At 40.6% G+C, this 13947-nt stretch overlaps 1 protein-coding gene across 6 annotated transcripts in view; it reads right to left on the minus strand.

Annotated features, from left to right (window-relative positions):
• The window catches only part of fhod3a (formin homology 2 domain containing 3a), a 67794-nt gene that overhangs the window by 23395 nt on the left and 30452 nt on the right, over positions 1-13947 (minus strand). For 5 of the 6 annotated variants that reach the window (XM_065471192.1, XM_065471188.1, XM_065471190.1 and 2 more), the window contains exons 4-10: positions 6339-6406; positions 5489-5594; positions 4434-4528; positions 3115-3226; positions 2906-3000; positions 2444-2587; positions 913-1148 (exon numbers count right to left, since the gene is read on the minus strand). In XM_065471192.1, the coding sequence (XP_065327264.1) occupies positions 913-1148; positions 2444-2587; positions 2906-3000; positions 3115-3226; positions 4434-4528; positions 5489-5594; positions 6339-6406 (856 nt within the window). Of the gene's footprint in view, positions 1-912; positions 1149-2443; positions 2588-2905; positions 3001-3114; positions 3227-4433; positions 4529-5488; positions 5595-6338; positions 6407-6508; positions 6757-13947 lie in introns of those variants that run through there. The other variant, XM_065471191.1, reaches the window with a different exon arrangement.

A 13947-nucleotide genomic window follows, 5' to 3' on the forward strand; every position in this document is an offset into this window, starting at 1 on the left:
GCTGCGCTGTTGTATAGTGAAACCAGATGAGCCCTGTTGCAGTCAAGTCCGTCCGCGCTGCCAGGTGTTGTTCCACCAGACCAGAGCCACGTGTGTGTGACGAATGGGATGGTCAATAAAACTTGAGTTTGTTTTTCTTGTGTGCGTGCATAATACGAAGCAGGATGCGGTCCCGGACGTAAACAGCTTTCACCCACTGATTCGATTCATTCAAAAATAAATCACGGGACAAAAATGTATCTTTTACAGTACAGCTGACCGCGTTTGAACCTGCTTTTCAGGATTCACAGGTATGCTCAGGTGTGCACGATTTAGCTCTTTAACCCCATTATTTGTCTACTAATGTGACAAAAGCAGATTATATTTAATCATTCATCTATTATTATATTCAAATCTAAAGAGGAGAAGAGGACCAATAGATGAAAGATTTGCCTTTAGTAAACAGTTAAAGTCCCATCCTGATCCCATTTTGTTGTGCTCTTACACACAGCGTTGAGAAAAGCCTGTGCTGGTTTAATACCGTGTTCGCCTGTATTAGAATTCCAAGCAAACCCCGAAGGCGTGCGCAGCTGCTGAAAACAATTATTTTTATTCCAGTGCAGCAGAAGTCTGCAGTGGTGTTTCGGTGCAGCAGGAAAACCCACGCTGTGATTAGGGAGGACACATGGGTAGCTGTTACAGCGGGTCTGTGAGGAGCAGAGGCTCAGTGACGTTTGGACTTACATGGACTGAAGGTAACCTGACAGTGCTCTGGAGCAGAAAGCAGTAAAACAGTCAGAACTTCTCTGAAGAATGAGAACATATTTAACAACTATCGCTTTTTTGTTTGCTTTGTCACCACACCTTTTGAGTAACCCTGCACCTAGATTTTAATAAGTGATACGTAACTGTTTTATTTTCCACCACGCTCACCTCTCGCTCACGTCCTCAGATCTGATTCCATTGAAAGGTTGGAAGCCGGCTCTCTGTGGGGACGCAGGGCTGCAGGGCGAGGCGTGACCGGATCGTCCAAGAGAAGCCCTGCGGCTCCGCCTCCTCTCCAGGCCATGTCTTTTGTCCCCGCCCCCAACGCTGGCTCGCCTGCGGTCCCGGCGTACCATTGGTGGAGGCTGGCTGTCATCATCACCATCTTCATGCCGTAGGGTCGTCTGGGGAAAGACATGACAGGTTGTAAAGTGACTGGTACTTAAAAAAAATGTTAGGGTTTAAATGAAGCAAAGTGGACATGTGTGGTCTGACCAAAATCTAAATCAAAAATTTGTAGATTTTTTGGTAAATGAAGAATGCTGGATCCTTTGGTCTAATGAGTGGAACTTGTTATCAACACACATTTCCAAAGCTAACATGCTGTGAGAGTAAATTATGGCTTCTTATAGTTCTTGTTCTTCACTTTCTGTTTCATTTATTTATTTTTAGTTATCACCCGTGCCTTGTTTTTAGTTTTACTTCCCTCCCCTGCTTCCATGTCTAGATTGAGTGCAGCTGAGTCTTGTTACTGTTGTGTTTCCACTTCCCTGATTACCCTCGTGTATAAATAGCCCTGACATTCCCTTTACTCCTCGTCATAGCATCTGTTAACCTTCCATGTATACTACAGCCATCTCTACGAGTGTGTTCTTTGCTACTGAACTTACTCTTTAGGACTTTAGCATAAAACCAAAAATGTTTTTGTATTTGTTTATTCATTCTGCCTCCAAGTCTGCATTTAGGTCCACTGTTCAACGCTCTGATTTTCAAACAATAACTGTGAAGGCACTATTATTGCTGGAGGATGTATTTCACTAGCTGGGCCCACGTCCTCATTTTAGGTTTGACAGCGTTTTAGTAGGTAAAAAAGCCTGGAAAAAGCTTTGACATGAATTGAGCTGTGGTTTGGGGAAGGCCTTGAAGGGGACTGGCGATGGCTCCCGGGCCTGGCAGATCCCCATGTACTAAATAGAAATGAAAAAGTTAAAGAATTGAGAAAAAGGAGGGAGGGTGGGGCACGTAAACGAGAATGAACAGCTTGCAGAACTGGGGGAACCTATATAGATTTCAACCGAAAGGAGCGTGTTTGGAGGCGTGGTCCTGCTCCTGAAATTCCGATACATAATCTCCAAAGAAAGTTTTATGAGCAGCATATGCTCCCATCCAGATGACACGTTTTTATACCTTTTTTTTTCACAAGACAATGCCATCCTAAGCCTAAAAGAATGAGCGTTAAGAAAAATGCCACCAATTTAAATAGACAAAAACTGGACTTTGATAAAAAGTTTTGCACTATTTTCAGCTATTATATTTGGTTTAAATGACTTACAAACCATAACATTCTGTTTTTATTTTTATATTTTACATGGCACTCTGACCTTTATTTGGGCTACTAGTACAGCATTTACAAGCTGAAAAGGGATCAGTAATAACCCATTTTCAACCGCTTTTAATGTTTTGTTTGAGTGTCTCAGACCTCATATATATTAAGCTGCTCGACCAAGTCAAGATCGGTTCCTTTCCTCCCCAGGTGTCTTTGGGAAAGGGTCTCCATGCCCTGCTCCTCCAGACCATCCACCATGTCATAAAACGAATCCTGGTCGGGCAGTGCTGCAAGAGTCTGCAAAAAGAAAGGAGACGTCGTCAAGATGTAACCAAGATGGTTTAAAATGCTTTGCTCATTTAAACACTAATGACTAAAACACTGCTTTGATGCACATAATCATATATTTAAGTTTTTCATTTTGGCTTTTGAAGCTGCAGGACTAAAACTTCGCAATACAGTTTATATCTACATGCAAAATGATAAAGCACAAAGTCAGTCAATCAACTGATCACTTACTGGAGAAAACCAAGATGCGTTTTCCATAAAACTGAAAATGTTCTATATCCACACAAGAAAGTACTCAGCAAAGCCATAAACTATAGCTTTGCATACCTTATTGATGAGGGTCATTGCATAGACGAGAAGCTCCGTATCCACTCCATCCTTCTCATGCAAGATCTCCATAGCATTGGACCATGGCTTGCTGCCTAGAAGTCAGTCGATTAAATTCCATTACTTCAAAAATATTATCATGCAGACAAACTACAGTATCTTTCTACTTTAAGCCCTCAGCACATGGTGGCATGTTAAGTTTTTAGTACCTCTCTTCATGTCCACAGAGGTGATGGCTTGGATCAGCAGTGGCGCGTTGGACTCTGAGTACTCCACAAACACCAGCAACAGCTTCAAAGCTGTTTTCACCACCAGACGAAACTAGGGTGGAAATATAAAGAAACTTGCATAAAGTATGGACAACTGCGTTCCTATTGCTCTCTTCATCCACACTAGACATTTAGAATTCACATGTTTAGCATTAGTGGCAACCAAGGCATGCGAGCAGATGCTATTTCATTATTTGTGTGTGTTGTGCTTGTAGTAATCATGCTGCGGGGGCATAATCTATTTATACAGTTATACTGTGAGCCTCTGTTTTAGGGATGCTGGTCTGGGGAAACTTCATAATGTAAATTACATTTTACAAGATTTGGTTTAAATTTTAGGCAACGCGACATTTTGGTTAATTTTATTGTAACGGACATCATCAGGCAACTAGGAATTATGGTTTTGGTTTGTGTCAGGAAGGAATTTCATGAACTCGTTAACAAAGACGGCTGCAGATGCTGCTGCTTATACTGCTTACATGATCCAGACTATGGACTCTCACATACCCATCTATGATAAAAATACAGCACTAACAAAAAAACTCAAGGAAGTAAATGCTGATCAACATATTGTGCTCACAACAGCATATTCCCCACAAATCACCTTTAGTACTGCGGCGCAATTTATCCCACCTAAGATAGTCTGATAGTATGCCAATGTCTGGGGCAAAGACATGGGGCAATGTCTTGTTGGCGAGCAACTCCCTTTACTCATGGTGGGACCATCATCCTGTGGGCTCATAGTCTGCAGGAGGAGCAACAGGGGTCTAGTGCATTGTTTTGGGGAAATAATTGCAGGCCAAATTCCACTAGAACTGCCCTGGATGAGAGGGAGCGTGCAGGGTGGCTACGCCTACAGCCCTGTGGTTCACTGCTGTGAACTAGAAGATCGCTTCAAGTCGAAGAAGGGGCTTTGAATGCTTTTACCCCAGCGTTCGACACGGAAGGCGCCTCCTCTGGAGATTTTATTGCTATATGTTCTCACGCTGGCAACAACAGTGAAACCTGGGGGGTGGTAGTGTAGGGAAAACAGTCCCAGCATGAGTGTCTTGGTGCCTAGTGCACGAGGACACCACAAAACCAACAGAAGCCGCCACCCACAGCTGGAAACACACAACACAATCATTAGGGTATGTGTTTGTGTGTGTTTCTTTGGATAAACGCTAAAAATAATGTTCTGCAAACAATGGCTGGTTAACCAACGTCAGGGTGGTGTGTGTGTTCTCTGAGTTTTTTAGGATGTACGCTTGACTTGATACCTTCGAGCCAACGAGAGTGTAGAGCCACTGGATTGTCTCAGGATGGCCAATGACGCCATTCATCCCGTCCACGTAGAGCATGATCTGCCCGAGAGCTGAGAAAGAAAGGAAAAGTCAGAAAAGTATACGGAAAGATGACTGAAAACTTGTTGTGAAATAAAATAAAGTAAGATTAGATAAATAAAAAAGAACCAAAAGGAATTAAATAACAGTGATAATATCAGTTACAGTGACAGCAGTGATTCTGATTATGCTGAGAAAATCAATCAGTCGTGACAACGATGGCACCAACCATGACTAACAGCTCCATAGAAAACCTCTGAGTGACAAACATGACTTAATTCCATTACATTGCTCTTTTTGTATTGCTATCTTATAATAATATTCAGCAGAAATAATAATAGGGTTAAAAACTCTGTTTAAAGCACTCGAAATGCAGTTTTTCTGCATTTGTTTCTAATTTTTCTAATTTTATTTTTCATGCATATCTTCTAAGTAACATGTCCAAATCAGTCGTGACATGCCGTCATGACCACATGTGCCTAGACTAACTGAGAAACACAAAGGAAAAGCTGATGCTGAATGCAGGCTATTTCAAGAGAAGTGGAACTCTGGAAAGCCCACATCTCGACAGGGTAAGGAAAGAGCCTGTGTCTCCGTAATTATTGTCTTCACTTGGATGCTTCTGTCCACACGCCGGCAAAGATGTAGAGCCATAAAGGCTGAGTGTTTGCTTTAAAAAGTCACTGAGCCACAGAGGCACACGACTACAGCACGGTAAATTTCTCAGAGGCCAGTCCTTTCACTGAGAACTACGGGCAAATTTTATTTTTATGTGCAGACAATTTCAGGCAATCATCAGATATCATTTGATCTTATTAATTGTTATACAGGATTTAAAAACATGTTAAAATAAATGTCTGGCCCTTGATGTGAGTCCCATTTCACAGTGTCGCCCCAGAGAAAGATAGAATGACCCCCCTGATCTAAGCATGTAGTATATTATTGTTATTATTCTTAGCATATATCATTATGCAGCATGCAAGAGACCATACCTCTTAATATGTAGTTCTGGTAGTTTTGGTCAGCTTCTGCTCCCACCTTGATGAGACACGTCAGACCTTCAGCCATCACAAACTCATGGACCAGGTCTTTGTCATCCTGAAGGAAAATGAGCACAAACAGAGGAAGCACGGGATAACCAGAACTGAGCTCGGAATTTCGTGGATGCAGTTAATGCATTTTCTTGTGTTGCCACTTGATGTCAGTGATGTGGAGGTTTAAGATTTAAGTTGACACAACACAGATTTTCAAACCCTCCCCTGGGATCAGACCAGCTGGTATACACACTCACACTTGTCAGCAGACATGGTTTTTTACAGTTTTCTGCTTTTTATATGTCATTTCTTAAAGAAACAAAAACGCCTTCATGTGCACCGTTAAAGCTCCAGGTTCAGGCATCCTCTGAGGGGAAGGTGGTAGGAAATAAGCATGGAGCTTGCATGGAGGGTTTTTTATTTATTTATTTATTTATTTGGGGGGGGTTGAATGCTGCACTTTTTTTAACAATCTGGAAGTTTGCACAGTGCTGCTCCGTTTGCTGAATCACTGTCTTTTTACATACGGAGTGCTTTTGTTCTGTTTGTGCTGCAGAGTTCTTCTTTTTTTAAAGTGGCTAACTCTTCTCCACTTAAAATAAAAGATTCCCACACAAATTTCAATGCAAACACACACACACATGCGCACATAAAGACAGAGAGAGAAACGCCACGTAGATGGAGATCCTGTCATCACAGAAGCACACAGTGGCCACAATAACCGACTGTATTCTGCAACAATGTACTCACGGTAATTGCATTGAAAAATGTGTGTGTGTGTGTGTGTTTGTGTGAGAGAGTGTGTTACCTGAAAAATTTGCTTTAGAGAGAAGAGTGCTCTTCTCAAATCACGTCCATTGGAGTTATATAGTCTTTCTGCAGAGGGACATACAGAAAAAGACACATAGATGGTTATCTGAGGTTAAGTGAACAAACATGGGAACGTATGCATAAGCATAACGAATAAAACGTCTCCACCTTAAAGCTCTCGCACTCGTTTTTGCTGCCTTTTATGTTTGCCTGCGCATCTTTCATCTCTCGCCAGTCTTCATACTTCTCATTCCGATGAGTCGATCAATAAAACTCGTTAGCAAAACGAGCCTCAGCTGTGCAAAAAAGCTGCGCACCAGCATCCGAGATGTGAGAGGAGAGGTGCGATTCGATGGAACCAATCACCCCACGCGGCTGTAATCACCTGAGGCAGGCACTCCATCAAACACTTTCACCGTGTCCTCGCTCGCGGAGCAACACGTGCATGATCTCTCTTTTCCCCTCTCTCTGACTCTCTCTCTCTCTCTCTCTCACACACACACACACACACACACACACACACACACACACACACACACACAGTTGCAGTGGTGATTAGGGCTGTATTGGAATGTTAATGAGCTGCTGGCTTGGCTTCATCGCTGAGGTATTCAGGTCACGACACGGAAACCACTCAGAACTAAAGGCTCGTATATCATGATGCTGATATTATTGTTATTTCTATCCATGAACACAAAGACGTTATCGCTGTACTTCTACAACAGGCCTTAAAATGACTGGCAACAGTCTATAATAACCATTGTTTATGGTCATATGATTATATAATATATTAGTTATTATATGATAGTTGATTAAGAACAAGTTTTACATCAATAATGGTTAGTAAAGATTACTTACTGTCATTTAGTTATTTCTTAAAAGTGAAATAACTAAACTTTACTAACTATCCATTTACCATTCATCACAAAGGTTAACAAAGGACATGAAAATGCTTTATCAATGAGACTTTATGAACTGCTTAGTTTTTCATCTCCTATAGAGCAACTTCACATAACCTTTATCATAACCTTCCGTATGTTACACTCACAGTTTCTGCCACATCATCAGATGTTTAATCAGATGTGAAATGTTTAATTTTGTTGAAAAGTGCCCTCTTTCAGTCTTGTGTACCAAAAAATAACACAAATTTGGGTAATTAAAAACTAAGATGAATGACAAAACATGACATGTTACATCTGTGTCATTATTTAACAAAAATTAAGCCAAAATGCAGAAACGGTGTGTGGAAAAACTAAGTGCACTCTTACTGTTTCCATAGGAATTAAGAGGGTAAATAGCAGCCAGGTGCTGCTAATCAAATGAACTTGATTAACTGATCATCAGCAAGTGTGAGTACCTCTGTAAAAGCAGTATTTTGGCAGTTTGCTGGTTTGGAGCATTCAGATGTGTGTCAACACAATGCCAAGTAAGGACAACATCAGCAATGATCTTACAGAAACAGTTGTTGCTGCCAATTAATCTGAGAAGGGTTACAAAGTAATTTCCAAACTGTTTGAAGTCTAATAAAAATATTAAAAAGTGGAAAAACATTCAAGACAGTTGCAGATCTCCCCAGGAGTTAATGTGCCAGGAAAATGCAGTTCTACACCTACGTCTCAGACTCTACAGGCTTCACTTAACATGTTAACATTTTTAAATGTAAAAATTCTTGACAGTACAATTAGAAGAAGACTGAAAAAGTATGGCTTGTTTTTAAAAATTGCCAAGAGGAAGTCTCTTCTCTTTAAAAGAACATATGTGCACATTTGCAAAGGTGTATCCGAACAACTCACAAGACTTCTGGAGCAATGTCCTTTGAATAGATGTGAAAACGTTTGGTTATAATGCACAGCACCACGTTTGGAGTAAACCGAACGCAGCATATCATCACAAACATACCAGCTATCAAGTACTGTGGTGCAGGGGTGATGATTTGAGCTTGTTTTTTGCAGCCATAGGACCTGGACACCTCGCAGTTATTGTGAATTCTAACCATCCGTCTAGCACTTAACGTTTGGCTGACATTGGGTCATGCAACAAGACAATGAACCCAAGAAGAGCAGCAAATCTACAACAGACTGGTTGAACAAGACAAGCTCCAGAAATGATTGTCGTACACAGAACAGCTTTATTACTAAACAGACGCATTTTCCTTTAAATTTATAAGGAAAACGCTCGAAAGCACTCTCCGCCTGTGAGCAAAAACAAAACCAAAAAACCCCCCAGCCTTTCCTATTGGTCGGAAAATGTACCATGTCGACCAATCAAAAAATGATATGGCAACATGGCATTTAGTTGTTTAGGAAGGGGGAAGTTTTAGGAGTGACGGCGGTGTTTTGAGATGTGAGAGATTTGCGACGTTTAGCACAAATCTTGTGTAGTTAGTGTGTAGTGTAGTCAATAGTTTTGTTGTGTGTGTCAGAACAATGAGGCGACTGCTGAATGTTACAGGTGTTACAGGAGTGATACATCTCCTGTTGTCAGGCCTGCAGGTATCAGGCTGTTGTTTTCCTTTATCTCATAGTGGACAGAAATTATTTTTTGGAGTGGCACAAATAATTTGTGTGGCATCAAATTTGATGCAGAACAGCTGATTGTTCTGTAAATAGTTTGAAATGTTTGTTTAAAAAAACGCCTTGGCTGCATTTTTAGGTAAACAGCTGCAAAAAACGTTGTTGTTTGCATAACTCAGTTACTTTTTTGAAGAAGTAACTATATAAGTAATTGCCCAACATTGGTCATTATATACTGTATTTTGCAGACAGAGTTACAGGACTCTCTCCCAGACCACAGACTCATACTCATAATACAAGTTAGAGCTTTATTTAAAAAAAAAGAAAAAGAAAAAAAAAGAAAGTTGTGTTTTCAAAATTGGAGTTCAAGTTATTTTTACTTCCAATAGTGTTAACATACTACACAGGTCATGAACAAGATTTTTTTTTAATTTTCATTGTAAGTGGGCTAAAGCAGTTAATTAAAAGTAGTCTAACATAAATGTAAATGCTGTAATTGGTTTATTTTAATAAACCATGTAACTTGGATGGATTTGATGGTGGCGTGACCACAGTGCACGTCTGCTGTTGCTCACAGTGGTCCAAGGGACCGCTCAGGGAGTTTGTGTGTTCGCTCAGACACATGAAAAATTAGAGGGAACATTGGGTGGGACATCAAGAAAGCTGTCCATAAATGATGCCTGTAAACTTCAACGAACTTTCTTTTTCATATAATTTGACATAGCAAAAACAACAAAAACATTTGTTTTTACCAAATAAAGGGCCAAAGATGGGCAGTTAAATTCAAAACATGGCACACTTAGTCCTGACTTATACTAAACTCCAGAAATTAGAATGTTTTAGATAATGTTACCATTTTTTACAAAGTTCCAGATGTATCTGAAGTTGCAGTACCGTCTATTTTTTATTACTTTTGCATTCTGTATCATCACTGGATTACAGACCTGTATCACTGAATGAAAAAGAGATTAAACTAACATTTACTTTCTGTGAACAATCACACTGTCATTGACAGCCTCTCTTTGGCAGGTCATGCATGATGATGAAATAAGCACCACGGAGGCCGGATGTCAGTGGGAATCTGTTGTAGTCATCTGTTGTAGACTGGACAAAGATAGATGTACCCACAGTGACTTCATCCGTTGATTAGTGAAATCTGGTTATGAAGCCGTGAGATGAGTATGTTTGTGCCCTGATAGGCATTAAAAAAGATGTTTTAAGAACTTTTATGTTAACCTCACTTTTCAGACTTGGATTCATCATTTACACTTCTATGGCTGCAGTTCATCACAGAAAAAATGTTTGTTTGCACAGGTAAGCAGAGTACCCTCTGTAGTGGAATAACAGTACAGACATATTACATTCCTTGTGATTAATTGGGGATTTGGGGGGGAGGGGGGTTCTTCTCAGGACATTATGTGCTGGGATTGAGTTTTCATGTGTGCTTTATACTGTCTGTATGCTAAAGGGTTGAGAAACAACAAATACTACTGATGAAAACAATAAAGTTAAATATTTGGCAAGACCATGCCATAAAGATGCTGTGCTAAATGTTACTCTTGATTTTCCACCTCTTATGACTACAGACTGCAAGAATAATTTTCCTAAGTGCTCCGTATTAAGCCCAACATCTGTTTATCTGGGTGTCCATACTGTCCCTTTGTGTGCATAAACAGTTGTGCATTCCACTGTGTGTCAGCAGGGGGTTTGGAAACCTGTGCGTGTGTGTTTGGTGTGTTGATGACAAATCCTCCAATTCCCTTCTTTGGGGGGAGGCTGGGTAAAAAGGTATAAATGTAAGAGCAGGGACAGACAGGGTGCACGCCCCCTGATGTGGGACCGCACGTGGGCCAGCCTGGCTCCGGAGCCTTCCAGTCTGCCCTGCTGTCTGGAGCTCAGTGGTAACCGTTGCTAAGCTAGGCAGGGCTAACCCAAGGCCAGGGTCAGAATCATTATCATTCCTCACGCAGGCGAAGAATTACAGGCCTGTGTCTCTTTTCTGTGAGATCAGCATTCATGAAATACTATATATCTGTGATAGTCTGCAGCAGAAATACTCAAGTCAAATCATCCAGCGATTAGTGCTAAGAGGCAGTCAACATACAACAATAAAAGCATGCGAGAGAAGTGAGTACACATATAAAAGTGAATGTTTTTATACATAAGAAATCACATGCATGGGTCTGCTGTAAGTTCAGCCAGTTTAGGCTGATTTCCTGGTTCTCCCTTCTCTAGGTTTCCCTGGAAATCAAGTGGCCACTTGATTTAAAAATGTCTGGCTCTTGAGTGTCACGGTTCATTCAGACAGTCACATGTAATTTTTGTCATCAGGCCACTAATGGGTCTGTTGGTGTAACCTTTACCAAATGTCTGCCATGCATCAGGAGCATGTCAGCAGCACTGATAGGACTGGACTTGTCCTGAACTATTCTGGTGTTTTGCAAAAATGAACGTTGGCCGTTCCAAATCAAGCAAGAGCGTAGATACATGGACGGTGTCTGAGTGTGGGTCTTACACATTACTATATTAAAATATCAAACTTTTATGCTGCTCAGTTATTTAGAAACAGGGAATACAGGTTTTACAATATGAGCTGACTTTATGTTAAATGACTATCCTGAACCTAAAGTTAGCTAATGCATAAAGGTAAAGTACAGGAAACCAGAATGTCAGTGACGTAGTAGCTCTTCCAGCTCATGACTCAAATCCAATTCATAGTTTACATTAGTGTGTGAAGTACAGAAAAAACTGGTTGGCTGCACTGGACAAACTAATGAGAATTAAACTCTAGAAGGCTCGAACAGTCACCCGGGACAAATCGTTTCATTAAAATCTGATCTGCTGCCAGATCAAATTTTAGTAAGAATGCATAATTTAGCTAATACGTTTCGCTTCCTTAAGAATGGCTTCTTGACAGCCACCCTTCTAATGAGACCATTTCTGATGAGGTGAACAGTAGATGGAAAAACTAAAGGTCTTTGCTGTATTTTTACTGTTCATCTCTGTACTTTGTTTCTTTCACAATTTCTTTGTTTTCCAGTTGTAAGATGGTAAACATACGGTGGCCCTGAGAGGCCAAACAGACTGCAACTTAAGAAGCAATAAGAAAAACGCTGCAGAAGCACACAAAACACAACGGAAATAGGAAAAAAGAAAACAGAAATAGAAAAAAACTGATTTCCAAAAGCACAAGGGAAGTGTTTCTGGGGAGACAATAACTCGACGGACCAGTTGTAGGAACCAAAATACGCTAAGAATTGCGCTGGGAGACACTTAAAAGAAGTGGAGGATCTATCGGTTTTGTGAGGAAAGAAAAGATGAGAGGTAAGTGTGTTAGCCTAACTATTAGCCTAAAAATCCATCACCAGTATTATATGAATCATGAGATTAAAACACACTTACCTAGCATGTTTTGGTTTCTGCAACTGGTCCGTCGGGTTATTGTCTCCCCAGAAACACTTCCCTTGTGCTTCTGGAAATCTGTTTTTTCCTATTTCTGTTTTCATTTTTCCTATTTCAGTTTTCATTTTTCCTATTTCCATTGTGTTTTGTGTGCTTTTGCAGCATTTTTCTTAAATTGCAGTCCGTTTGGCCTCTGAGGGCCACCGTATAAACATGAGGTGGCGAAGTGTTCCACATTTTTTGACCAGTGAGAATACACCGTCTGGGCATTCGCTTACAAGTGTGTAAGTATGAATGCATTTATACAATCAAAGTAACAAGTGTAAGAAAGGAAACACATGATTGGAGAAGCAGTGGTTGAGTCTCAGCTGTGCACAGGTGAAACAACAGCCTCAGCCTACATATGTATTACATCACTCATGCAGTCACAGCAATCACCTGATTTTAACTAAGTCTTGTCACCATAATTACTCCTCCACTCCAGAGTAAATAGAGTTTGACATGCTAAATATAAATAGACCCATTTCTGAAAAGGGCCTCCAGCTGTCTTAACACCGCTGACAAGCTGAAAATAATTCAAACATAAACCTCTCTTACTTTTAACTACCTTAACCAGACAATGCGGCTTCAGTGCCCGCATGGGTTTAATGGAAGAATTAACTAAATGCCATTTGTCCAAAAAGACACAGACGCAGGAAAACTAGGAAGGTAAGAAAACTGATGATTTCCACGTCTCTTTTACTGGTCATTCTCTTTTTTTTCCTGGCACTGGGTTTTATTATTGTCTCAAGAAAAGCTAAAAGACTCACTGGGATGTGTCATTGTGGCTTGTGCGCGTGCTTGTGAGTGAACGTGTGCGTGTGCCCATGTGTAAGCCTTTGCCTGTGTTTGCTGAGTGAAGAGACGGCAGATGAAGCAAAGACAGAAAGGCACATTTCATTTATAGGTCCGCTTGGAGTTTTACTGTTTTGTTTTGGAGGACTTGCAGTTCTCGTCCGCACTATTTCACCATGACCTCACATGCACTGCAGTATGTCAGACCATTTAGCGCCAGTTCTCCATCTTAAAATCTTAATTTTCTTAAAGTAAGTGGAAAGAAGGAATTATTTCTGCTCCTGAAGCAGTCGCCCCCTGTTTATGACTCTCTGTCTCAACTTAAAAATCAGCCTTTGCCCTTTCACCGTTGTAAATCTTGCACTGATGGATGCTTGTGTTAAACACAGCAAAACATCAGGCTTTTTTTTTCTATTGGATCTTTATGATGAGGCAGAGTGCTGTTATCCTTAATATGATCATCTCAGGTGTACAGAAGGTCTACCAGCTTCGAATCCTGTTTGCTAAGGGTTAGCTAATCCAAACAGGGAGGGTGGCCTTAAAGGAAGACACCAATGTAAAATATTGAACTGAAAATGAGCATTGATCCCCGTTAATTATGTTGCACAACGTATAAAAATCCTCCACCATGTGCAGAGTCTATAACTTAATAAGAACCTCTCCCAGTGTGCTAACTGTCACTGCTACTGTTAGAGCTCAGTTTACATTTTAAAACTTCCTAAACACCACAAATGAGAGCAAACAGAAAATCTTAAGATATCTGCTGTGTGTTAAAGTCAGTCCTTGTTTTTCTCATCCAGTAACACAACACATTGTATTTTGAAGTGAGTATATAATAGCAGATAATGTAATGGAAGA

The sequence above is a fragment of the Pelmatolapia mariae genome, linkage group LG22 (assembly GCF_036321145.2).
Source record: "Pelmatolapia mariae isolate MD_Pm_ZW linkage group LG22, Pm_UMD_F_2, whole genome shotgun sequence".
Classification (NCBI taxonomy): domain Eukaryota; kingdom Metazoa; phylum Chordata; class Actinopteri; order Cichliformes; family Cichlidae; genus Pelmatolapia; species Pelmatolapia mariae.